Source organism: Falco cherrug, chromosome 9, assembly GCF_023634085.1.
Source record: "Falco cherrug isolate bFalChe1 chromosome 9, bFalChe1.pri, whole genome shotgun sequence".
Lineage (NCBI taxonomy): Eukaryota > Metazoa > Chordata > Aves > Falconiformes > Falconidae > Falco > Falco cherrug.
Window position 1 is genome coordinate 22,460,103 of NC_073705.1, and position 24,984 is coordinate 22,485,086.

A 24,984-nucleotide genomic window follows, 5' to 3' on the forward strand; every position below is an offset into this window, starting at 1 on the left:
AAATTTTTCTTTATTGAAATTATTGATGCTTTAAAATGTATTGTAATCTGAAGAAACCCTGTCCTAACTTAAATGTGTTTCTAATCTAAATCAATATTGTTAGTACTGGAGATAACCTTGGTGGCTACTTATAAAACAAGGGGATTGAGGCTGATAAATGTAATTCAATGTCTTTCATTATTAGAATAGGAAGTGCTTGCTTTCTGGCATACTTTATAGGAAATTACATCTTCTAGGTGTCTGTCCAGTGCTTATTTTATTGAAAGATTGGGGAAAAGCAACTAAACTGGAAAGACAGATTGCTTCAAAATTGCGAAGGATGAGTTAAAGCATTTAACAAAAAGGATTCAACATATCTGACATGCTGTATTCAGATGGTAGGGAGCAGTTGTATTTCTAATGGACTGGAATTAATTCTGCTGTGTCAAAGCTTGCTCATTTAAGAATGTGAGGGAAATAATCTCAGAAAATTAGGTTTGTGAGCACTTCAGAAGTGTCTGAGCATAGTCATGTTTCTATATGGTGCATATGGACTAGAATATACAAATGCTATCCATTTCACTGATCCATTAACCACCCACATGTCCCTTCTGTGCTTGTAAACAGTTCTTACTTAAAATTGAAAAATATTTTGGTGATTACATGCCTTCCTCAGGGTTTAAAGAATGAAGCATTTTCCATTTGCTCTGTGCTGGTCAGCTGTATTGGCACCGTGTCATCAGCCTTTCTAGGGAAACTGCGATATGTTAGACACAGCTGAAGCTTACGCTTTGATCAATAACAGTTATTTTTCACTTGGGATCTTGCCAAATGAGTTAAAATGACTGTGATGGCAGTGTGAAACTACAAATGTGTTTTTCCAGTTATCTTTTCCTCTCAGTAATTGAGACATGCTTAAATATGTGTCTCATTCCCATTCAATTTGGATAGACATTTTTTATTAAGTATCCTTCCCATACAACACTTATTATCCCTACATCAAGTTTCATATTGTCTTGTATTTCTCTTTTAGAATTACTTTAACATGTTTCCAGTACTCCTCAAAATGTTTGATAAAGCTGTGGAATCTCAACCAGAGATTTAAAACTTGAACCAGTAAATTCCCGTTATCTATGAAAGGGAAATCCTGGAATCTTGACCTCTCTTTTTTCCTATTGTTGTGTAGAATAAACAAACTTACTGCCTTTCATTTTCTTGGAAGCAAATGGAAGGAATTTCATCTTAATTCACACAACCTTTTGTGTTTTCTTTATGAGAAAAGAACAGAGGAAGGGAGAGGTTTCTTTAAGGAAAAGTTGGAATTGAGTTGTCCTTAAATATATAAAAAGCTATTATAAAGGGAATGTTTGGCTATCCTTGTTCACTGGAAGAAGGATAAAAATAGGGATTTTTGCAGGAGAGATGATTTTAGGTTGAATGCTGGTAAGAACTTTATGGTTGAGCTGGATACTGATTACCTTCAGTGTTGCCTGGTCTCCTTCATTGGAGTATTTTAAGGATAAAGCTAGCGGTCTTTTAGGATGGTCTGAATATCTAATTTTGTCTGGTTCAACCCTATTGACTAGAGATTTCTGCTGTCATAATGAAACAACATATTTGGAAATGTGAAATACAAGCATAACCTTGTGGTGTAGGTTTTTAGATGGGAACTATAAGTGAGATATTTTGCATTGTAAATGGCTGAAAAAAATCAGTCTTAAGGCTTCTGAAAAGTGGAATTACCCTAAAAAAGTCTGTAAAGGCAGGATGCTATATATTTGATGTTATATTCTAGTAATGCAATGCTAGCTAACTTCTGTTGTTGTTAACCACATGAACTTCTCATTTTGGTAGCTGGAAGCATATAACTTCCAGTTCTAGTAGAATTCAGTTACTCAGTTTTGCAAAATTACAGTTTTCAGAGTTATTAATAATTTGGGTTGCCTGAGCCCCACCTCTGCTTGAAGAAACACGTTGATACAGGTTTGTTGATTTAAAGTGAATTGAGCCACCTGGTAATTATACTGTCTGATAGGGAGTTAAAGGGGATGTGTGCCCTTGCTTTGTATAACTTTAATTTTATTTTAAAATTCAAATATATATGCTCTCAGTGAGAGAGTTGGGGTTTTCTGCAGGTGTCGGAAGGTAAGGTTTTAAAAGGGTGTAGAAAATCCTATGATTGAAGAACTAAGGAAATAATAATGCAGGAGCAAATAAGAGGAGGACATTTTTAGTCTGTAACTTTTTAAACAGCTACTTAGTTTTGGAATTACTTTGAATCACTTTCTTAGAATGTTGATCACAACTGAAGATACAGCCTTCTCAAATGGATTGCAAGTGGTAAATCAAAAGTCTGCAAATGTGAGTGCTTCGGTAGAAACAAGAACTTGTTTTAAGGAGAATTGGGGGAGGGAGGGATAGTAGAGTAAGACAGGTCCTTTGAACTGGAGCTGCACTGCGCAGATAAGGGTGTTTGAGAAGTCACCATACTGCTGTCCTGGAGAAGCTCAAAACCTGGAGTATTTCTGCGTCTCTTAAAGATAAATCCTTTCACAGAACGACAACCTTTGGGCTTGCAGACCTTCCTCTTATCTACGGGATCTGGTTTTGAGGGTTTTTATTATACAGAAGCTCGTGAAGTTGAATACAGAGAGATGGTCTTCCTTGAAGAAGCTAATGGCTGCATGTCCTTCTCTAGGGTACAGATATCCGTCACTTCAGCACTGCAACATGTCATGAAATGGAATCTGCAAACTCCCATGGCATTTAAAATGATCCAGTGACTAACAGATGCCCCAGGGTCATTAATTGTTCCTCTGCCTGTTTGGTCCTGTCCTGAATGCTTTTATTTCAGTAAGATTTCATATCTGTAATCTCAGGTTATCCCTAACAAGATACAATTGTTTTGACAGAGATGAACAAGAAATCAGTGCTTTAAAGGAAGAAGTAGATGGTTTCAATTCTCTGGTTGCTGATCTTCAGAAGGACATTGAAGGTAGCCGGAAAAGAGAATCTGAGCTGTTGATATTCACTGAAAAATTAACCAGTAAGAATGCACAGCTTCAGTCTGAGAACAATTCCTTACAGACCCAGTTGGATAAGCTTTCTTACAGTGAAAGAGAGCTGCAGAATCAGCTGGAATGTGTTCAACGGTGTAAAGATGATCTGGTGAGTAGTGTGCATAGTGTTCTTTGCACTAGTAAGATGTCTGGTACTGACAAAGATGTGGCACATTAATTCCACCTTGTGTCTTTACTTACTTGACTGCAGTTTCTTATTGAGTTTGCCAGTTTGATCGGATAATAGCAGCGGGATGTGAACATGTCACATTTCTAAGGCGCAAGAAATCCTGAGGCACGCTGCCCTGGAATGGGAGAGTATTACTGTTTTGCTCTTCCTGCCTTTCTGGGAATACAGAGTTGTCCTCTGTGCAACTGTCATTGAAACAATCAAAAGGTTGTAATTTGGCTGTGAAATTTATTACTGTAAACTGTCTCTTAGATCCTGTTTGTACTATGAGATAAATGTAATTTTTAATAAACTTAGTGTGTCATGGAAGGTAATACGACTGCACTGTACAGCTCTGTATGGCTCTGCTGTATCATGTAGATGTTCTGGAGGTAGTTCAGGAGTCTTACTGCAGCATTGCATTGTGCCGCATACTCATTTGCAGTGGTAATATTTAGTCTTAACGTAATGTAAAATGTGAATGATTCTTAGGTTAAAAGCTCGGGGATTTTAACTTACTAGCAGTTAAGTTATGGAAAAGTTAGGGCTGTTGAGCATATTTTATCGTCAGGCTGAAGTTTTTTTCAATGTGACTGAAAATAAGACTGCAATTTCAGGCCACCAAGTTACAGAAGGAGGAAGATCAGCGAAAGCTAGAGGTCGAGACGCTACAGGCTCAGCTAGCTTCAGAGCAGAAAGAATTGACAGCGCTGAAGACCCATGTGGATGAACTGAAAGATGAACTGGCTACCCAGAAGCGCAAGCATGCAGCAAACCTGAAGGATCTCACAAAACAACTTCAGCTAGGTTGAAATTATTTTCCGATATAATGAGTCAGCCCCATCTGTAAGCCCCCTCACAGTGTCTGGTAGAGACTGAGGTCCTGTCTGCGTATGTGCACTGTTTGAATGTAGCCCTTCAAACTCTCCCTGCCCCTAAAGACACAGCATGAGTGAGCAAGTTAGATCTTGTGGAAGCTGCAGTTACAGGAAACAGGCCTTACTTAGTGTCAATTTTCAGTTTTAAATACAACTTTTGAAATGAGCTTAGACATAAAATGAAAGATTTGTTTCAAAAGAGCTTGGTCTGTTATCATATACGTGACTGCTGAAGTGACACTGTAGGTATATATGGATCCTAATCTGTGTAGGAGTATATTCAAAAGTTGCCAGAAGTTTCCTAGTTGCTGACTGTATCAGGAATTGCTGGTGTCCGTTATTTTTTAGTATATTAAACAGAGAGCTTCATTTTTTAGATATGGAGAGACTGATGACTAATCTTGTCAGCAAATAGAAATCATTAAACATCTAATAATGCCTGTGCTCTGAATGCAAATAGAATGTAATCAAATCGGTCTGAAATGTATTTGAAAGAAGGCACCCCGTTGGCATTGTGCAAGACAAGTTCCCTGTCTCTCTTTGTGCATACATGAACGGCTGTGCGCTTTCCCTACGGAATGAGTGGTGCTTCTGGTACACATACTACACACAGCTCCCAGTGGTGATACAGTTGGAGATCTTGGAACAGAGTTGCCATTCTGTCATTCAGTAGTTATTTACATTGCAGTCTTAATCAAAAGTAAAATCAAATTTAAGTCTTACTGTTCTCAGTTAATCCTCCTTCATTACCTCCTTCAACTGGCAACTGCTGCAGGGTGTAGGGATCACGGTGGACATTACATCCAGGTATTTCTTGGCTGGGAGCAGGGAGAGGAGGGGGCTATTCGTTTTTGGAGTTTAAGTTGTTACCGTTATCTTCCAGTGGTCAAGCCATGTTAAATCAGTGCGGGTCAGAGAGGATTAGGGGTTTTGTATGTGTTGTAACACTATGATTTTTGGGTTTTAATCTGCTGTTGGTAACCATCATTTTGTTATACTTTTAGCACGGAGGAAATTGGATCAGATGGAAAATGGTAATTATGACAAAGAAGTCAGCAGCATGGGGAGCCGTTCCAGTTCATCAGGTAATATAGCACATAGCAGGGCTGCCAAAACAATCCTTCGATCTTAGAAAGGTTGCCATGGTGTGCTGCTGTGAGGCTTCCTCTTACTGTGGCTTGTGCATATGCACTGTGTGGGCAACCTCCCGTTAAGGCTGACAAAATAGCCTTTCAGCACCAAAATGCACTGGGCTGAATGCAGTTGTAGATGCTTGTTTGTATTATGAGATTAATGTTTATAATGTTTATATATTTTGGTTCTTTTTAAATGGCTACCTCTTTTATTTTGTTGCTTTTTTTGTTTGGAGGTAGTTCAGAAGACTCAGTTTTATAGAGGACCCTCTTAAGGGCTGCCAGAGGCAAAACAGAAATGAGCCGTGGCTTCCAACATTGTTTAATTGCACTATTGACAGTTGCAACTGTGTAAATGATAAATCAATTAGCATGTTTAGAAGCATCAGTGTATTTGTGTAAAATTCATTACTTTCTATCCGTTTAGAAGTGGTTATCTTTAGCACTGAAAACATCTGTTTCCTTCCTCAGTATCTTCAGGTTTTGAGTTGGGTTAGTGCCATCAGTGTCCTGTAATCTCACTGTATGAGAAAGATAAATACTGAGAAGAACAGAAAGAAAAGAAAATACTTCCAGCTCTAAGTGATCAGGGCTGTGGAGTGTTTATACATAGGGCTTTTTTCAGTCTGTACCATTTTCATGTGTTGTAATGTTAGTGGACTCCCAAAACAGGTATGTTTAAAATCAGCTCAGTCTCGTACAAATTAATATTAATGAACGTGAAGGTCCTTCTGCAGGAATAAGCATTACTGAAGCAAGCACACTTAGGCTCAAGGAACTATGCTAGAGGACTACACTGCTGTCTCGCCATGTGTCATTCAAATGGCATAAAATTATTTATATAAAAGCCTGCTAACATACAAGAGAAACTGACGCTCTGAAGAAAATATCCTAAGCTCCTGAAATGTAATGAATGCATGCACTGTGTTAGTGGAGACATTTTACCTGGTATAAAAGCAAAAAGAGCTTTTACAAATATGGATATATTGGCAGGGTCCCTTAATGCGCGCAGCAGCAATGAGGATCGGTCACCTGAGAATACTGGATCTTCTGTTGCTGTGGATAGCTTCCCAGAGGTCGACAAGTCTGTCTTGGTTGAAAGAATACTAAGGCTGCAGAAAGCACATGCTCGAAAAAATGAAAAGATGGAGTTTATGGAGGATCACATTAAACAACTGGTGGAGGAAATCAGGAAAAAAACAAAGTAGGTTCTGAGTTCTGTTTGTACTGATTTTCAGTGTCGAGTGGGTGCACAAGACCAGTATTCCGGATTTTATTAAGACAAGTAATGGTCTAAATGAAAATATTTAAAACAAAAATACCGCAGTGACAATAGATCTCAAAGGTATGATTGGTCTTGGAGTTTTTTTATTTCCTTATCTTCCCCAGCAGTTACAATAATTGCAGAGTTGTTTATTACTAAAATTTTTCAGGAGAAGTAGATCGGTGCAAGTGTGTTTTTCATAGCAAAATGGTCACCAGGTGGCTGATTTGAGGTGGACTGCTGCCACTGGCTAACAGAACACGCCATTCTCTTCATGTGCTTAAAAGAGTGCTGATTGTAAGTATTTGTTTTGGAAGGAGAATCTACAGAATTCCAGATGGTAGTTTGGCATGCTTGTCAGACAAACAGTGTACCTGAGCCAGAGATGGTCAGCATTTAATGTGTGAGCAGGGAAGGTTCCGCTTACATGGAAATCTCATCTTGCAGGATGATGTCTGGAACTTCAGTTAGGAGGGGAAGAAGTCGTGGCATATACCTTCCCTGGAAAATACAGTTGTCTGTTAAGTATAGCTCTTGCTTAATGAGTGTATACATCTGTGTCCATCTGATACTGTCTCATAGAACATGAAAACAGCTTGTGAAGACTATTGAGCAAAGACTTTGTAATTTTTGTTTCATCTGTAGGAAGCTTAAGATTCTCTGTCGGGAGTCTTTCAGCAAAGAAAAGTAGAGGCATTTTTTTTAAGTACCTTTCTTGCTCCAGTAGCAATATTACTTTCTCAAAATAATTGTTAATATGTAAACCTTGCACATTGTGGTGACTCAGCTTGCCAGCATCTCCTACAGCACTTCTGGTATGCCAGGTTTTCCTCTAACCTAGAAATTGCAGGAGTTGATTTTTACTGCCTTTTCAGTAACACAGTCCTGCTTGAAAATAAAATTATAGTCTTATGCTAGGGATCTGAAGTTACTTCAATGTCTGACTTTTCACTGCCTTGTAATGCCGTGTTTTTAATTTCCTCCCCCCAGAATTATTCAGAGTTACATTTTGCGGGAAGAAGCTGGAACACTATCATCAGAGGCCTCTGACTTCAACAAAGTACACTTGAGTAGACGGGGTGGGATTATGGCATCTCTGTATACATCTCATCCCGCAGATAGTGGTCTCACATTGGAGCTCTCCTTAGAGATAAACAGGAAGCTACAGGCTGTGTTAGAAGATACATTACTGAAAAATATTACGTTGAAAGTGAGTAGTTATGCCAGTTCTTCCACACGCTCTTGTGGTTCTGAGGTACTGCCTTCAAAGAGATGTACGCTGTTAAAAGAACAAAGCTTTTCAGAAGTCAGCTTATTGTGAATTGGTGCCACTGATGGCATTGGGTTAATGAGAGTTATGTAACATGATTGATGCTAAACCTCTGTTTTGGGACCCTTGTATGCTGCACTAACAGGCTGCTTGTGCGTTCCGTGGGGAAGGGCCTCCCCACACTCTCCCCCAGTCACGTGGAGCTGGGAGCATGGGCTCTGTGTGCCTGGCCCTGTGCCAGCCACTGGGTACCCCGTTGAGCCACTGGGGCAACATGTCTGCTGCAAGGGAAAGATGGCAGGCTGGAAAATGCTGTGCAGGCTGCCCGCTGGACTGCGGTGTCCTGCAGAAGTTGGAGCTCTCTTCCTGTAATTATCATTCCCCTTGAACATTATACTTTCTAGACAGCCTGTAGAATATTAGTAACTGCAAAAAAAAAAGACTTGTTGAGAGCTTTACATCCTTTATTTAAATGAGCTTGGTTTTCTTCAGCTCTGTCTAATCATTTGCTCTTGTTCTGGATACTTGAAAGTATCAACCTGCTGACATAAACAGTTATTCTAACGTATTCATGTATTTTGTGCTGATTGACTCATTTTCCCTGTATAACTTACCCTATACTTCTTCCCCCCCAAAGGAAAACCTTCAAACTCTAGGAACAGAAATAGAACGGCTTATTAAACACAAGCATGAACTGGAACAGAGAATAAAGCAGACGTAACAAACTTTTATGGAATAACCAACGTGAAGATGCAGAAAAGGCAGGTGCTACAGACCAATGTTTTTTACATTTTTCCTGAAATTTGATTGCCTGCCAGCACAAGCATCTGGTATTTCGCAAATACAGCCCGTAACCATACAGGCTTACTCGTTTGAGAGATCTACAGGGTTTGGCATCAGCGTGGTTCTGTCTACCCAATACCAGCCTGAGGTGTTGCTGAATTCTGCTACACACTACATTTATCTAAAACTTTTATTTGAAATGACATACAGATGGTTTGCAATGCGTACTATGTTTTAAGTGAGTTGCAGTGAGATTTCAATTTCTGCACTGTGTAATTAATCAGTCTCTTAACGATGGAGCTTGAAAAAATCAATAAATTATATTTTAGTTGCTGTTGAACATATCCAGTGTTACTGAGCTTTAAGGCCTTTCAGACATTACTTCCTTTCTTGCATATTATTTCTGATCTTTAGGTTGATTAAGCATTTTTGACACATGCATGGAAAATGCTTTGTCACGAAATTTTGATTTTAAAGTGGTGGCCATGATACTGTGTATTTTCTGCTTAGATTAACATTCAACTGGTCAGTTTCTTTATTCAAAAGAAGTGAAACAGTAAAACTAAGAGATTAAGAAGCTCTCAGAGTCAATTGTTGAGTATGTGTACTTCAAACAAATGTCAATTCAACAAATCTTGTAAACCCTTGATCTTTAGGTATATGGATCTAAAGAAGTGTGATATCAGATAATTGTTTAATAAAGTTCTTTGGCCTTCTGCGTAACTTCACAGCATTTAAAAAGTAGGAGTTTTAACTGCCTGTTGTTAACGTATGTACAGGTAGACATCATGACTGCATCTGTTTGCAAAGACAAATGGAAGCTAACTAAATCTTTTTCATTAACTGTCTCTAGATTAGCCAGTGAAAGTAATGGTAAGAAATGGGAAATACATCTAAATGGGATTTTAATCTATCGGTTGGACTGAGAAAGTGGCACAGAAATCTGTGTGACTCCTTAATTTAACTGAAGAATTAGTTGGTCAAAATGACACGAACTGAGAACTGTTAGTCTTTCAGTGGCTGAGAGGGTAATGGAGGAAGAGGATCAAGGTGACAAGGTACTGGTTAGTCACAATGTCATCTTCACACTTAATTCTAGGATAAGTAATTTACAGGATCTGAAATCTCTATTCCAGCAGTAAATGCATAAATTTCTGTATTTATTGCCTTTTGACCAAAATTAATTGACCGGATCACAATGTAAATACATACTTGGGGTTTTTATTAAATACTTGAAATTCCTATTATCATGAAAAAAGATTCAGTGTACAATTATGATAGCAATGCTTTAGCTATTTTAATTAGAAAGTATACCTGGGGGGAGGAGAGGGAGGGGGACAGGTAACCTGTCTTCCTGCAGGCACCATTTGCATCATACGCAAAGCAAGGGGCCTGAATCCAGCAGCACACAGGAGGATAATTCATCAAAGCATATAGGTGACTTAAGGGTGTACACTCCATTTTTCAGAGGCCGCTGGGTCACTTGAGCTTTGTAATGAACCAAATGGAGCAAAAGAGCCTGATTTGGTTTGAGTAGTTTGATTCAAGACAGTAAGACTTCCTTTTTACTTTAGAGATGGGCATCTCTGAAAGTCCTTGTGGGATCAAGACCTGGTTTGTGGTCCAGAGAGCTTCAAGAGGCAGGTCCCTTCAGTGTCAAAATATTTCTTTAGGAAGGGGGGGAAAAAACAAATTGTTTAAAACCTGACTGAGCATTGTAGATACTGTGAGCCTTTACTCTGGGTGGGGTTTTATACATATATTTTTCTAATTCCTGAGAGCAATGAAGTGTTAGGGAATTTGGACCAGTCCAGTCATGAGACTACCTCTGCTTTACTGTTGTGTAAGTGATGTGAAGAGGAAAATACCTGGCTCTGCTGAAACAGATTTGTCACCACCTTCCAGGAAGTGAACGGGCAGTTGTTCGTGACTGAACTAGGCCTTCTGCTGAAAGGAAGTATTTAGAACAATTTGCATGTCGAAACATAGCTTAGCTCTTGTACATTTGTGTTTTCAAGATCTGGATATTTTCAAGCATTCAGCTGAATAACTCCAGTATTTTAGATACTATGTTAATATTGTAATCATTTAATGTATGTTCTCCAGGTGTACAATGTGGATGAAGGGGAGGTGTGATGCAGATGGAATAAGTGCAATGACATTGTGAAAATTCTTATTTCTTTTTGGCATGGTTGTTTCTCCTTTTAAGTTACTTGAGAAACCCAGTTAGCTGTCTCCCAGCCCTGCTGGAAATGCTGCTTTCTCTCTGTCGCACTAGTAACTTCTCACACATTTTTTTTTTTTTTTTGTCTTGGTTATGGAGACACACAAAGCAGCCAAAATATCACATTATTTTTTGTGCACGGTATTTTCATGGACCAAAGTAATTTTCTGTAGGCATTATTTTAAACATACCTATTCGAGATGGAAATTTCATTCTAGCTTGTGCATTGGCAAATGACATGCTATCTGGTAAGCCCAGAATGTGATGAATATGTGACAGGGTCAGCCAGCAGCTTTGCTTAACAAAGTTGCTCGTTTCTGAGAGGCGGTGGTGTGGTGTATTAGGTGTAAAAATGTTGCTGACAGTCCACCTGTCTGTTGTTTCCGTGGAGTAGATTGTCAGGAGTGTTATAATGTTGGTGCACGTAAGAACGCTTCCTGTGAGAAGGTGTGTTGCTGTGGGGTGGCTCACACGGGTGAGCACCAGCGGGTGCAGGGTGGGTGTGAGGCTTGCATAGCAATCACATTTCACTTACCCTTGTTTTGGAAACTTTATATTATGAACCCGTGATTGAAAACTGACCTCAGATAAACTGAACTGTAGAGATAAACTGATAAACTAATTTTGAAGGCAGCCTGGAGCAGTTAGCTACGTACCTGACATTGAAATTCAGTGTCCATTAGACATGTAATTGCCACAGGCTGCTTTGGAAAATTCCAAGCTTGTAGTTGGTTGTGTCCTACAGGCTTAAACATCTGTTTCTTAAATACTCAGGGTGCTCTCTTAATTCAAACATCGCGTCCGGATGTTGTTAGAGGCCCTGCAGGAGAACTGTCTATGCTTTTCCACCCTCCGTAAAATCCAGCACTGTCATTGTCTGAAGCCAGACCCTCTGAAATGAAGAATGCCATTTTATGCTATAGAAATTACTGGCTTTCTGCCACATGGACTTGTGCAATATTTTCAATTCTAGTCTCCAGAAAACACTGGAGACTGATTTGTTCTCTAAGTATGTTCTCCTCATTTCACTTGTTGCTGGCAACACCTGCAGTTATCTCCAGCTAAGAAACCTGAAGTCACTCTCTGGAAATATTTTTCGTGACAATATTTTGGTTCATAACTCGAAAAATTAAAAGAAATCAGATCTCTGGCTCCCACTGAACCGAGTGTAACGCCGAGTTCCTGCGTGCGGTAGAGACTCTACTCTAGGAAGGGGTTCAGAGAACAAGGCCGGTCGGGATGGGCTGTCACCTGCTGCCCAAGGGACACAGCTGCAGTGGTGACTGTCAGCAGTAGGTGGCACTGGAAATCAGATTTACCAGGTCTCAATCAGATTTACCAGGTCTCAATCAGATTTACCAGGTCTCCGCAACGACCTGAAACCTGTCGGAGGGCAGACGGCTGCGTTGCAGGTGAGCTGGATGGTATCCTGAGCTCTTCCAAGGTGGATGGGGGTTTCCTTCCCATTTTTATGTTCTAACTGCAACTATGTTGAATCTTCCGATCTATGTATGTTGTCTGAATATACACAGAATGTCTATTGATTTAATTTTGTAGATACCTGTTTCTGTATAAAGTTTTTGAAGATATCACTATACCTTATGTATATATTGTACTTTGAAATAATAAACATACAAATGTATGGAAGCCTGGTTGGTGTCTGTGGTTTGTACCGTTGCTTGGTTAGTGCTGCCTGACTCTGGATTGTGCTGACAGCCCTCGGTGAAGGCCTGTGGTGGTGGCAGCAGGGTGCCGCGTGTTGAGTGGTCATCTTTGGCGAGTGCAGTGGGAGCCGCCTCTTGTCACAGTGTGGAAACTAACTCAAGGTGCTTGTAAGCCAGTACTCTGGGCTAAAAGCAGCTTCATTGCCAGCAAACTGTTCTTGCCAGTCGGGATGCTGGGAGGGCGCCGTAAAAGCCCCTTGGTGTTTCCCCTCACGCAGATGTAACTGTAGCAATGATCTGCCCTTGGAGGCCCTGTTCCTACCCGCAGCTTGGCCGGGCAGTGCTTGCTGCCAGCCCGAGCTGTTCTGTTGCGCTGTCTGAAGAGGAGGTGGCAGTGCCCCGTACCTCCGTACCGCCACTCGGGGTGAACAGCAAAACCAGGGAAAACAGGGCTGCGCACCTCTCGTACTGTACTTCATCCCCTGGAAACTGGGGGGAGACTTCCCATTCGTAAAGATGGGCGATGGGGGTGCTGCTATCAAGTACTGCTGTGAGCTGCCGCTGTTCCCGGTAAGCGGCCTTGATGCTGGAGTCTTCCTTTTTTCCCTTGTGTTACGTGAATTTGACAGTCCCACGCTCCCTTGTAGCAAGGGCTGGTTCCCTTGGCCACAGCTCCACGTTTGGGATGCTGCTGCTCCGGTTTGTTTATTCCCGTGCAGAGATCTAATGTAGTTTGATTTTTAGCCATGATAGTATTGCTTTAAAAAAATAAGTGATGCTGTCAGGTTACTGGCTGTTCATTGTGGCTGGGAATCGGATTTGTATGGGTTGTCCTGCCCTTGTGAGCTGATTGTATGGAGGCAGAAAAAGGAATACCGTGAAGGGCATAATTTATCAAGTTTATTCTAGTGTCTCCCAGAGTACCTTAAGTGAGAGAAGGAGGTGTTGTATTTTCTGTTGAAATTTAATGGCAAATGACTACTAGCTTTACAAACTCAGGGTGAGGGCGCCCAGCAAGTTTTCTGGTTCCTGTTACCTGTGTGAGCCTTGGCTGGAATTGTTTGGTAGTTCAACACTTTTCTTCCAGCCTTTTTCACTGATAGCAGATACAGCTCTCGGTGATAACGTAACCGAAAATCAAGACTGATTTGTGCTCCCTGATGCTTAGCACTGCTGTTTGGAAACAACAGCCTGAAACTGCACTTCCTCAAATACTAATTTTGGCTGTGGTGGTAGTTGCAATTACCTGTTGAGCAAATGACTTCTCACCCCAGTTTTTTTACGGATCGGTCTGTATTTCAGGCTGACAGCACAACTGCGTGTACAGCAGAAGGGTTCTCACGGCGTGTTAGTGTTACGTGTTCAGTCCTGAAGGCAGGCTGATACTGCAGCTATTGGGTAATAAATATACAACCCAACGCCAGCAGTTTAGTTGATGAGCTGACTGCAAAAGAGCAAACCAGAGCTGCTGGTTTCCTCTCCCTCCCCGCTCTATTTTAAGGATATTTTTTTTAATAGAGGTATGGTTGGGGGTTTGTTGTTGCAGTTGTTTTTAGGCTCTTTTGCATTAAAACACAGTGGGTCTGTGCCAGATTTTGCAAAATTTTTGCATGCATAAATGTAACTGTCGCAGTAGAAGAGTGCTGCTGAACTAGTTGTTCCTATCTAATGTGTATAAATATGCTGTTAGCGGTGTTTGTTGCTGTTCTGCTCCGGTGGTTTCCCCCTAGTCAAGAAATCCTCCGGCCTTCAGGTTTTAAAGGGCTTTTCACCACGTTCAGCTGCACACTGATCTCAGGGGGGCTGTTCTAATGCCTCAAGTGAAGCACCTTGCTGACTAAAAGGCTGAATCCATTCTGGTCTGAATGCCTGTGGGCTTCTTAAGAAATGTCTATTTACAAATAATCCCATGTGTGTGGAATAAGGAAAAGCAGCAGATGAAAGCACGAAGAAGCCTGTGAGCTTAACCAAAACGCTGGTGTTTGACACAAAGTAGGTGAGCAGAGCCTAGCAGGCACGGCTGTTCCCTTCGGAGTGCCTGGCGAGCCTTTAAATGCTGCCCTGGGCCATCCAACTTGGAGTTCTTCAGGAACTGGTGCTGCCTTTGAAGACGGAGGTGGCTTCAAGCAAGTACAAATTCAGGGCAATGTTTTTTCAAGCTGTGGTCTGCAGCCAGGCAGAAGGGTTTGTGAGGCTGCCCTGTGAGAGGAGCTGGTTAAAAATACTCCGAAAATGGTTAGATCTGAGATTATTTTAACTTCAGTCAGTGCCTGGCAGGGGGGAGAGGAAGAAGGTGAGAATCCCTTATATCAGCACTGTGGGTAAAAGCAGTATATGGCCAAGTTACAGGCTGAAAAAAATAAGCCTAGCACCGGTCACCCTAAACCTGTTCCATGGGTCTGCGAATTCCCTGGAAACTTTGGCAAGTCAAAGAGGTGGAAAAACACTGAACTTGGGCTCAGAGCTGTGACCTGTTAATGCTGCAAGTGGCTTGTACTAACAGCTGGTCTGGCTTCACCTTAGTAATTAGATTATCAGGGAAATATTGATTAGACAGACTCTGGAAAATGTTTAAGGGCTTCATCCTTCTGGGGAACTGATCTTCAGCCTGGAAGGTGACATGAGGAATCAGAACAAGCTGCCGTCGGCTTGTCACAGGCTTAACATCAGGAGTGACACAGGCTGCTGCCAGCCGGGCTCGCGATGCTCCTTCCCTTTGCCGTGTGTCTGATCTGGCCCTCGGGCTCAGCCAGACCGGTGGGGATGGCTCGTGTCGGGGATGGCTGGTGTCGGGGACAGGACCGCACTGTGGTGGAGGCGGAGGCAGGACTGTCCCAGGGGTGATGTCACTGCCTACTGTTGTCCACCTGCTTCCAAGCTGTGCGGTTATTCAGCTGTTCAGGCGGCTCCCGACACGCTGCAGGTCACTGCTCAGCCTTTTGAGGCAAAGCAAGGAGTACGTGTTTTCCCCGGCAATGCGGCACTGTGACCTGCCACGTGTCGGAGGGCGATGCACGACTCCCACGTCCTCCACACCGTGGGGACAGAGCTCCTTGAGCAAGGCAGGACGGCTGGCAGTGAAACACCCGCACAGCTCCAGGTAAACCCTGCCCCAGCATCCACAACCCCTTGTTTCGCTTGGCTTTGATCAGACATTTCTGGGCTCTAGAAAGATCCAGCTGGAGCCAAGCAGGCGTCTTCCATCAGTGAGGACTTGGCGGGGCGGGGGAAGCCTCTGCTTCGTGAGCCAGTCTGGTGGAGCAAGCAGCCATCGGTCTGGGTACCTGTGGCCCCAGATGCCACGCTTTGAAGCCCGCATGGTTTTTCTTGGGCCATGCAACCCCGATAACCAAATGCATCCAGACAGGCTGCCGGCAGGGGATGACTGCCGCCCTGGCACTTCAGAAAGGCAGGAGCACCTCTAAACCAGGACCTGACAAAACAGGGGCTGGACCAAGTTCCCTTCGCTCCTCAGGCGGGTGAAGCCCTTGGAAAAGAGATGTGACAGATTGGCAGTAAGCCCGTAGCACGAGGCTTGCAGATTACATTTTTTTGTTGCCTGAATTACGTCAAACCGTTTCCCTCCCTCAGACTTGCCTTGCAATCTACCAAGGCTGCTTGTTGACGGTGAAAGACCAGTCAACTATTTCAAACTGATTCGACCTTGCTTGGGCTGGTGACAGAGCCCAGACCTTGCTGGTAGTGGTCACCTTGTAATGCCAAATCCACTGCCACGTGTCCCTCGTTAGAGGCAATGTTTTGGCAGCTGTAAGCCATGCCAAGGCACGGTGGCGGGTGAGCTCCCCCCCGTCGCACTGGAGGAGAGTGTGATGTAGCTTTCCTTGGCTTTGGCAGTAGCTGAAACAATAGAAATGTCCCCAAAGGCTGGGGCATGCAAGCCAGCAGGGCTCCTCTAGAGAGCAATAAATGGAGGCATTTAGGTTTAATTAGTTGTGTATCAGAGCAAACACTGGGAAAAAAACAAACCAACAAACCAAAGCAGCGAGTTTACTGCTGACTGCTGGGGAAGCTTCTGCCAAGAAAACAGCCTTGGAGCAAGGAAACGAGGCCCTTCCAAAAAGTGACTCAGAGCAGCCTTGCAGGCTCCTGTGCTGGCACCCCGTTCCCACCGTGCTGGAGGGGGGCACGGAGGAGCAGCTCCCAGCCAGGCACCACCCTCTGTGCAGGTGCCTTGTGACCAGCAAGGAGCCCATCTCGGACATGGCTGCAGGGAAGGTCAGCTGGGATCCTGATCCCTCATATCATGGAATGGGTTGGGTTGGAAGGGACCTTTAAGATCATCTAGTTCCAGACCCCTGCCATGGGCAGGGACACCTTCCACTAGACCAGGTTGCTCCAAGCCCCGTCCAACCTGGCCTTGAACACTGCCAGGGATGGGACACCCACACCTGGTCTGGGCAGCCTGTTCCAGTGCCTCATCACCTGCACAGTAAAGAATTTCTTCCTAATACCTAATCTAAATCTACCCTCTCTCAGTCTAAACCCATTCCACCCTGCCCTATCACTACATGCCCTTGTAAAAAGTCTCTCTGCAGCTTTCCTGTAGATCCCCTTTAGGTACTGTGAGGCTGTTGTAAGGCTTCCTTCTCCAGGCTGAACAACCCCAACTCTCCCAGCCTGTCTTCATAGGAGAGGAGCTCCAGCCCTCTGGTCATCTTTGTGGCCTCCTCTGGACTTGCTCCAACAGGTCCATGTCCCTCTTATGTTGGGACCCCAGAGCTGAATGCAGTACTCCATCCAGGTGGGGTCTCATGAGAGCTGAGTAAAGGGGCAGAATTACCTCCCTCGACCTGCTGGGCACGCTGATGATGATGCATCCCAGGGCATGGATGGCTCTGGGCTGTGAGCGCACATTGCTGGGTCACATTGAGCTTCTTGTCTACCAGCACCCCCAAATCCTTCTCCTCAGGGCCGCTCTCGATCCATTCTCCACCCAGCCTGTATCTGTGCTTGGGATTGCCCCAACCCAGGTGCAGGACCTTGCACTTGGCCTTGTTGAACTTCATGAGCTTCACATGGGCCCACCTCTCAAGCCTGTCAAGGTCCCTCTGGATGGCCTCCCTTCCCTCCAGCGGGTCAACTGTACCACTCAGTTGAAAACTTGCTGAGGGTGCACTTGATCCCAGTGTTGCCGATAAAGATGTTGCACAGCACTGGTCCCAGTACAGACCCCTGAGGAATGCCACTTGTCACTGGTCTCCACTTGGACATCAAGCCGTTGCCCACATCTCTTTGAGTGCGACCATCCAGCCATTTCCTGACCCACCAAGTGGTCCTCCGGTCAAATCCATGTCTCTCCAGTTTAGAGACAAGGATGTTGTGCAGGACAGTGTCACGTGCTTTGCACAAGTCCAGGATATACTAAGATGAAAAATGCAAGTATTTTCCAACATGAGATGGTTCTTTTGATTTTTCAGTCTTCTGGCCTGAATGACCAGGAACCTGATACATGCAACAGCACAGGGACATTGAAGGAGCTCCTGTTCATACCAACCTGCCAGCTCAGCTAGGACAAACCTTCGAGCAGGGACAAAGTCAGCCAGAGCAGTCAAGGCAGAACTGGAAAAGGAGCCAGTCTTCCCTGGAGAGAGACCAGACCTGGCTTTGTTACCTGAGGCCATGAAGGCAACCAGACAACTGAGTTCGTGCTGCCAGGAATGTGGAGCAGGCCCTGTGATAAGCCTTTCACTTTTTTTTTAAAGAAAGCCCATCCTGGCAACAAGAGCAAACACCACCTTGCTTTTGGAGTGTCACAGCCTCTCCTCTCTGCAGAATGAACCTGGGGCACTGCAAGCCCAGATCTGGAGTGCAGCTGGCAGCATGATCTTAACTTCTCCTTGTTCAACCCCACGGCACCCAAAAACATGCACTTTTGAATGGATATGTGTGAAAAAGAAACAGCAAAGTCTGGCTCTCTTTGGAAATGTGGCACCAAAATAGCTTGCACAATCCTATCTGCTTTGGAGGTTCCTTTTGGGAAGTGTCTGCCTGTGCTGGGCTGTGTGTCGGCTCCCAGCCCCATCAGTTTTCCCTTCCCCTCTTTCTTCTCCGTGCTCCTGGGACTTTGCTGCCTGTGGAGGAGCCAGGGACCCCAGCCCCTGCCAGACCTCACTCAGCTTCATAATTGCTCACCCTATGTTTCCACCAAGGAGCAAGACACGATGGCAGAGCAGGGAGCATCCCCTTGTGCTTCCAGTAACACTTCCTCACCGAGCGATGGCTGGGCCAGTTTTTCTCCTTTCCTTAGGACAAGCAGTCATGAGGGCAGCACGCTGCTGGTGTTTCTAGCTTGCTGCTAGTTCCTGGTGGCCAAGAGTTTGGCAAATTTGCTCTGCGTGGTGGGAAGGACGGCATGTACCACATTCACCCTCGACACAGGAGGCCGTCCTGGGAGCCGGCACTGGGCTTGCTGGGGCTGGGTGCTGCAGCCAAGGCAGCTGGGAGCCGGGAGCACCGGGACAGAGAGCACAGAAATAGCAATATATGGGCAGGGGGAGAGAAAAGGAAGATGTAGGTTCTAACTCAAGGCCTTTATAGGATTTCTGATAGGTTTAGAGGAAGAAAAGATTGTTGTTGGGGGGTGATTGTTTTTTGTTTTACAAAAAACATAGGCAAGAAGTATAATTGGTAATATAAGAAAACACAGATCTGTACTGACAAACTATACGTGTGATTTGCCTGTCAGCTCTTACAAGAAAGGGAAAATTGTGTCATAAGAGTATTGGGGATGAAAAATGTGAGGATTTGAATGAATCCACCAAGAGCCCTGCATTACTGTTGTGGGAAGCTGAAGACACCTTGAAGGCAGAACTGCCAGGAGTAAGGAATGGGCTTTGCTAAATGGCTCGGGGAAAAATACAATCCTAAATCCATTCTATTGGCAAGGTGTGCATCCAGAGAAGGACAAACAAATGTGACGGTAGAGCTGGGGATGCAGTCATGAAAAATACTCAGAAGTACCTAGCTATTCTTCACAGTTCCTTCGAAATCCTGTTGTACGGCTCTTAAAAATCTGAAAATGGTTAGTGCCAAGCACGTAGGTCTGTCATCCTGGGTAATGCTGCATCATCATTTCCCGATGCTCCCATTTTCCTGTCCATATCCCTCTGTTGTCCCATGTGAACGTTAGAGCAGAAGCACTTGGGAACCAGCAGCACTGGGTTTTGCTTGTGCAGAACCAGCACAAATTCTTCCTGATCCTTGCCTGGATCTTCTAGGCACTGCTATCAAAAACGCTTTAAAGTTTTCATGTTGTATAAGGACAGTTTTAATGCAAGATAACTAGTGATGTGTGAAAATTAAAGGAGCAGAGAAATTGCATTAGCTGTCGCAAACAAGCAAGGAAAGAATTGCAAACTAAGTACTTTCCAGTTTGGATTTGCAGAGGCGAGCGCAAGGTGCACAGAAGAGGAAACCGTGTGTGCAGCTAGCAAGTGTACATGTCTCAAAGATGCCCTAACTGCAGTGCCAAGAAAATCAAATCTGCAGCCAAGAAAAACACCATTAAAATAATGCAATGACATAATCTAAATGCTGCTAGTGAATCTAAATTACACACAGAACAATCAAGAAGGAAAACACCGACAACATTCATTTGTGTAACAGGGGTGTAGACCTCACAGCTGGCAGGCAAGGGAAGGACACAAAAGCAGACACGGGTAAAACCAGTGTTGTAAAGATGGACTTGATCTTACCGAAAGCACCAGCCAGGCCTGTCCCTGAGGGGCGATACTGCAATAAGCATGCAGACTGCACACTCAGGTTTGTACCTTTTAAACTAATTAGTTTTAAATCCACCACACCTAAAAAACCCACTGCAGCAGACTGGTGAGTGTGGCAAGCCAAGAAAGTGGCAGTTCAGCATCAGGACACTGCATCTTCCTCAGACAAAAAGCTGGATAAGGACGTGATTAATATTTTTTAAAAGAACAAAGGAACACGCTTCACCAAGGGCTTTGAGATCTCCGATCGAGAGAGGTCCTACCTGTAAGGTAAGTACTGGTGGTTGCACTGCAGGTGGCAGACAGCTGTGGGGTATGTTCCCTAGACTTCTGCTCCATGCCTTTTATCAGCTACGAAAATTTTGTGGGGCCAGCACTACTTACACTAGCAATGCAGTCAGGTTGTAGAACTAGACATGAGAAAATGCAAACGTAGATCCACACCAACATATAAACGGGCTGGCTCAGACCTAACACTGTATTGTGCTAAAAAGCAGTGAACAAAAATGTCTTGATCAGAGGGTAAAAGGCATTTTAATCACCCAATATGCTTTATTAACGGGATGTGCTTCGGGGGTCTCTACTGATAAGCAGCATTTATTATTCACACTTCACAAATTCATCTGCATTGTAGACTTTAATATAAGCAACACGATGCAACCCCTGATAGGCGGGAGAGAGGAAATGCACGCGCCACACAAGATGTTCCCATCAAAATCTCAGTTCCTCTTAACGCAAAGCGGACCTACGGGACGCAGCGCTGCCAGGGCCCAAACACAGACACCCTACCCAGCAAGCACGCCCTCGCGTTGGGAAGGAGAGGTCGTCTGGCGTCGTTAAGCACAGCCCTCAGCTGCCACGGCCTCGGGAGGGCCTGGGCGGTGGCGGCCTCAGCCTTGGCTGGGGGTGAGGGGCGCAGCCACCGGCTCGGCGGGGCTGTTTGTGTGGGCCCGGGCAGACCCGCAGCACTGCCCGCCCCCCGCTCCCGGGCACCAGCGCGACAGGGAGGCCCTTGGCAAAGGCCTTTCGGTGTGAGCCTCCAGGCAGGCGCAAACCCACAGGCAAGTGGCTTCACACCCTGCCCTGCCCTCCTCTTCCCCCTAAAATGCCTCTGCCTGCAGCTTCGGCACCCACGGGCCAGAAGGGAGAAGTGGCGCCAGAGCCAGCAAGCTGCAGAAGGCACCCGAGAACAAAAGACTCATGTTAAGGCTCCAGCTTCAAGCAAGCTTGGCCATTAGCTTCAGGAAGTCTTTGTCATCTATGGCCAGGAGGAAGCAGATGGAAATCACAGAATTAATTTGGTCTGAAGACCTTGCGTTCAGGAAAAAGACACGTGTCAGGCCCCATTACTCCAGATCGCCGGCACAGGGGAGGGATGAGCCACGTGTGGCATGGAAGCGTAAGCACGCTGGATGCCCATGTGGTCCCCATCGACAGCATCCCGGCAGTGTGTCCCGGCTGGGCGGCCACTGCTGAGCAGGGACCTGTCCCTTCCCCGCCACCACGCCCTGGGCGGATGGCTGAGATCAGGGATAACCATGGGCAAAGGGAGAAGAGAAGGGTCTGGAAGGGCAGTTCTGGCCCTCTCCAGGGATGGAAGATCCCACGTGCAAGCCAAACCCTACAGGACACACAAGTCTTCTCTTTCCAAGGCCCCGCAGACCACATGTGTGAGCTCAGCAGCTTGCACCACATTGAACATCATGGGTAGCGACATGAGCCTTGCTTCTCACTTCTTTCCATCACACAGTAAGAGAAAAAACAGGAGATGACAACTATGGTGACATCTGTAACTACCTGATATGGAGCTGGAGCTTTGCAGCACCATGGGTTTTGTGCAGAGGCTGGCAGAGGTTGCAGCAGGCTGCGCTACATTCCCCTTGCTTTGCAATTGCTCTTAAAAACATTGAGTTCAAGGATCATTCATTCTGAGCTCCATTCCCCGTGCTGCAGATGCTGACCCTGGCAGCTTTTTAGAGGGGATGTATGCAGTTCCTTTGGTTAAACTTGCTTTGCAGCCAGAAAGCCTGCCTGGTCTCGTAGCTTACACTTAGAATGTGTGCGAAGGCAAACGCAGTGCAGCAGAGACACCAGAGAGCTGCAACCTACCTACCACGGCCAACAAGCTTCAAGGCTGCCACGAAGTTGGCAGCTAAAACTACTCTTGAGGTGCACTCACTCCTCCTGTAGATGATATTGATGGCTTGGTAAAGTTCATTTGAATGTTCCCATCTCCCCAAAGTAAGACACTATGTTTTGGTGTGTGACAAGCAGATACAGGACCTCTCCATGATGCCGTGGTGTCCTCTCAGCACACTCTGCCCCAGCCGTGCTGCAGTGCCAACCTGGGACAGGGTTTGACTTTTATTCTCAGTGCAGAAGAACCCCGGTGCAGCAGTTTTTGGGAAATAATAGAATCATTTAGGTTGAAAAAGACCTTTAAGATTATCAGGTCCAACTGCTAAATCACAGACAAGAGGCTGCTCTAAAGGGTGCTGAGGACATGTGTCTCAACCATGGTTTCCATGATACTGAGGAGACAGGCTAGTGACCAAGTACCAAAGTAGGTCAGAGAAGGAAGTTTAATTTCCCGTTGCAAAATGGGAAAGCATTGCAGACCACAAAGCCTTGCAGACCATGAGAGGGTCGAATGCAGAAGCGTTCCTTCCAGCTCTTGCTCTGGCACCACAGTGCACCCAAGCAATGCCATGTTTCTGCATGGACTCAGCTCAGCTCCAAGGCCAATGCTGCACATGCAATGGAGTTACAGACTTCAGAACAAAGCTGAACACCGTGTACGTACTTACCACCCCTGTGCTCTGCGTGAGTATAAATAGGCTGTGCATTAATTCACACAAACAGGCTGATAGGCTTCTGACACAGTTTGGGTCACAGCCTGTCAGGCAGCTGTAACTCAGGTGTACTTTCTAGTTCTCCCCTTCCTCGTGCAAGAAGCTGACTCAGTTTCCAGGGAGAAGCGGTGCTGCTGCGAGTCTGAGAGGTGTTAGACAAAGGAAATGCAAAGAAAATTTCTCAGTTTATCCACAAGGCTTGTTTCAACCGTCAAACTCGCCTTATTTGAAGTGCCACCTCTGCGCTGGTGTGCACAGAGGAGGGAGAAATGGTGCTTTTCACTGTCAGGTGGAAGGATATCCCAACCAGGGCTGAGGTGACCCTTTCTCCTCTCACCCCCCACTGTGGTCCCACAAGCGTTCAGCATATTGCACCCAGCTAATACGGGGTGATGGGGGCTCAGAGAAGGGCAGTGCTGAGATGCTCAAGTGTCTTCTCCCATTTGTCATGGTCCAGAGCACAGTACAGGGTGCAAAGGGGATCAGTGAGCATGGGTAGCCTCTCAAGCTGCTCTAACCCGAGCACCTGCCTTTCTCTCAAAGCAGAAGCGTTTTGTAAAATGCAGCTACTACTAGACCACAGACACTTTCAGAGAGTCATCAACATTGTCTTGAAGTAGTTGAACAGTTATTGGAACAAGTGCATGATAAAAGCCCTTCCACCCCCTTTCCCCCTAGCATCGCTTTTGGATCCCATGATTTCTTTGTTTAAAATAATTCAGCAGTAGACTCTCAGATAGTTTCCGTCTAGTTAAAAATAGTTGCTTGCCTCATATGGCTTTAGCGTGGTACTGTCAACTGTAAAATGTTCCACCTTCCAAAAAAGTAGAGTGAAAAATGAAAGTGAGCTTTCACACATCATTACTCTCCGCAGTTAGACCTCCACAGCTCATTCCAAACCCATCAAAGGAGGAGAGGCGAGCTGGGAGGGTGGGCAAGCAAGGCGCTTGTGTGAGTGCCTGGTGCCCCGTGGGTCCTTGTGAAGCTTTGCCCCCTACACAAAAGCAGCCAGGCTGATGGTTCACTCATTTCTGCAAACAAAACACTAGCTTATATTCAAGAAACATTTATTTGTTGGATTATTGGAATGTAAGAAGAGCTTAGTCATCGCGGCTGTATGTCTCCCAGCATCACTTGGAAGAACATGCTCCAGCAGGGAACCAGTATGGCCCAGTTAGCTAATGTTCCACAGCCAGCCCATAATACTGGGGCAGGAGAGCATGAGAACCTGAGAGCCTGTCAGCCGTCTCACAGCTCTTGTGCTCTGTAGGCATGCGGATCAGTGATGGGCTTGCACAGGGTGTCTGGCTGTCCTGAGCTGCATGTGTTTGGGGCAAAAATAGGGGTAATTTGGTTGCAATAGTGGACAGACGGTGGAGGTGGGTTATTTCACATGGCTCTGTATCTCTTGAAGCTTGAACATGTTTGCATTCAGGCCCAGCTGCTGGAGGGCATGTGGGGGGACCCCTCTGCCACAGAAGTGTCACAGGGTGGTGGGAGCGAGGCAGGGCAGAGTGATGAATGGCAGGTGCTTCGGGTCCAGCCTAGGAGGAGACAGACGCAGCCAGCTCCTGATGCTTCTGCCTGAGGAGGGAAGCACGGTGCAGCAGGAAGAGCTGAGCTACGGTTTGCCACATGGCCCCAGGTCAGAGGGAAAAGCCACCCGTACGCAGCAGCTGAAGCATCCATCACAGCTTCTCCTACTTGCTGAACAGCCTCGGTGGCGTCCACCTGCTCCCAGTGCCAAAGAACTTTGGGGAAACCAGAGGAGATGCACAAGTATCCCTCACTTTGCACTGCACACTTCGCAGCATCAGAAGCTGGCTTTAGAGGCTGTCTGACAAATTGCTGGTTAATACCCACATTAATTCATTTTTTCCCTAAGAGCTGCATTTGCTGTGCATGCCAAGCCATCCTCTGCTCTTCTTCTCAAGGTGATACACTGAATTCTGCTCCCTGGGCTGTGG

The 24,984-nt window shown here is 45.2% G+C and overlaps 1 protein-coding gene across 4 annotated transcripts in view; it reads left to right on the top strand.

The window, feature by feature from the left end:
* Positions 1-12,406, top strand: part of CCDC186 (coiled-coil domain containing 186) — a 39,191-nt gene extending 26,785 nt beyond the window's left edge. For 3 of the 4 annotated variants that reach the window (XM_055720144.1, XM_055720145.1, XM_055720147.1), the window contains 6 exons: positions 2,892-3,147; positions 3,825-4,014; positions 5,090-5,170; positions 6,212-6,422; positions 7,473-7,692; positions 8,390-12,406. In XM_055720144.1, coding sequence (XP_055576119.1) covers positions 2,892-3,147; positions 3,825-4,014; positions 5,090-5,170; positions 6,212-6,422; positions 7,473-7,692; positions 8,390-8,473 — 1,042 coding nt within the window. In that variant the 3' untranslated portion in view covers positions 8,474-12,406. Of the gene's footprint in view, positions 1-2,891; positions 3,148-3,824; positions 4,015-5,089; positions 5,171-6,211; positions 6,780-6,929; positions 7,694-8,389 lie in introns of those variants that run through there. The other variant, XR_008733818.1, reaches the window with a different exon arrangement.
* Positions 12,407-24,984: the final 12,578 nt, after the last annotated feature.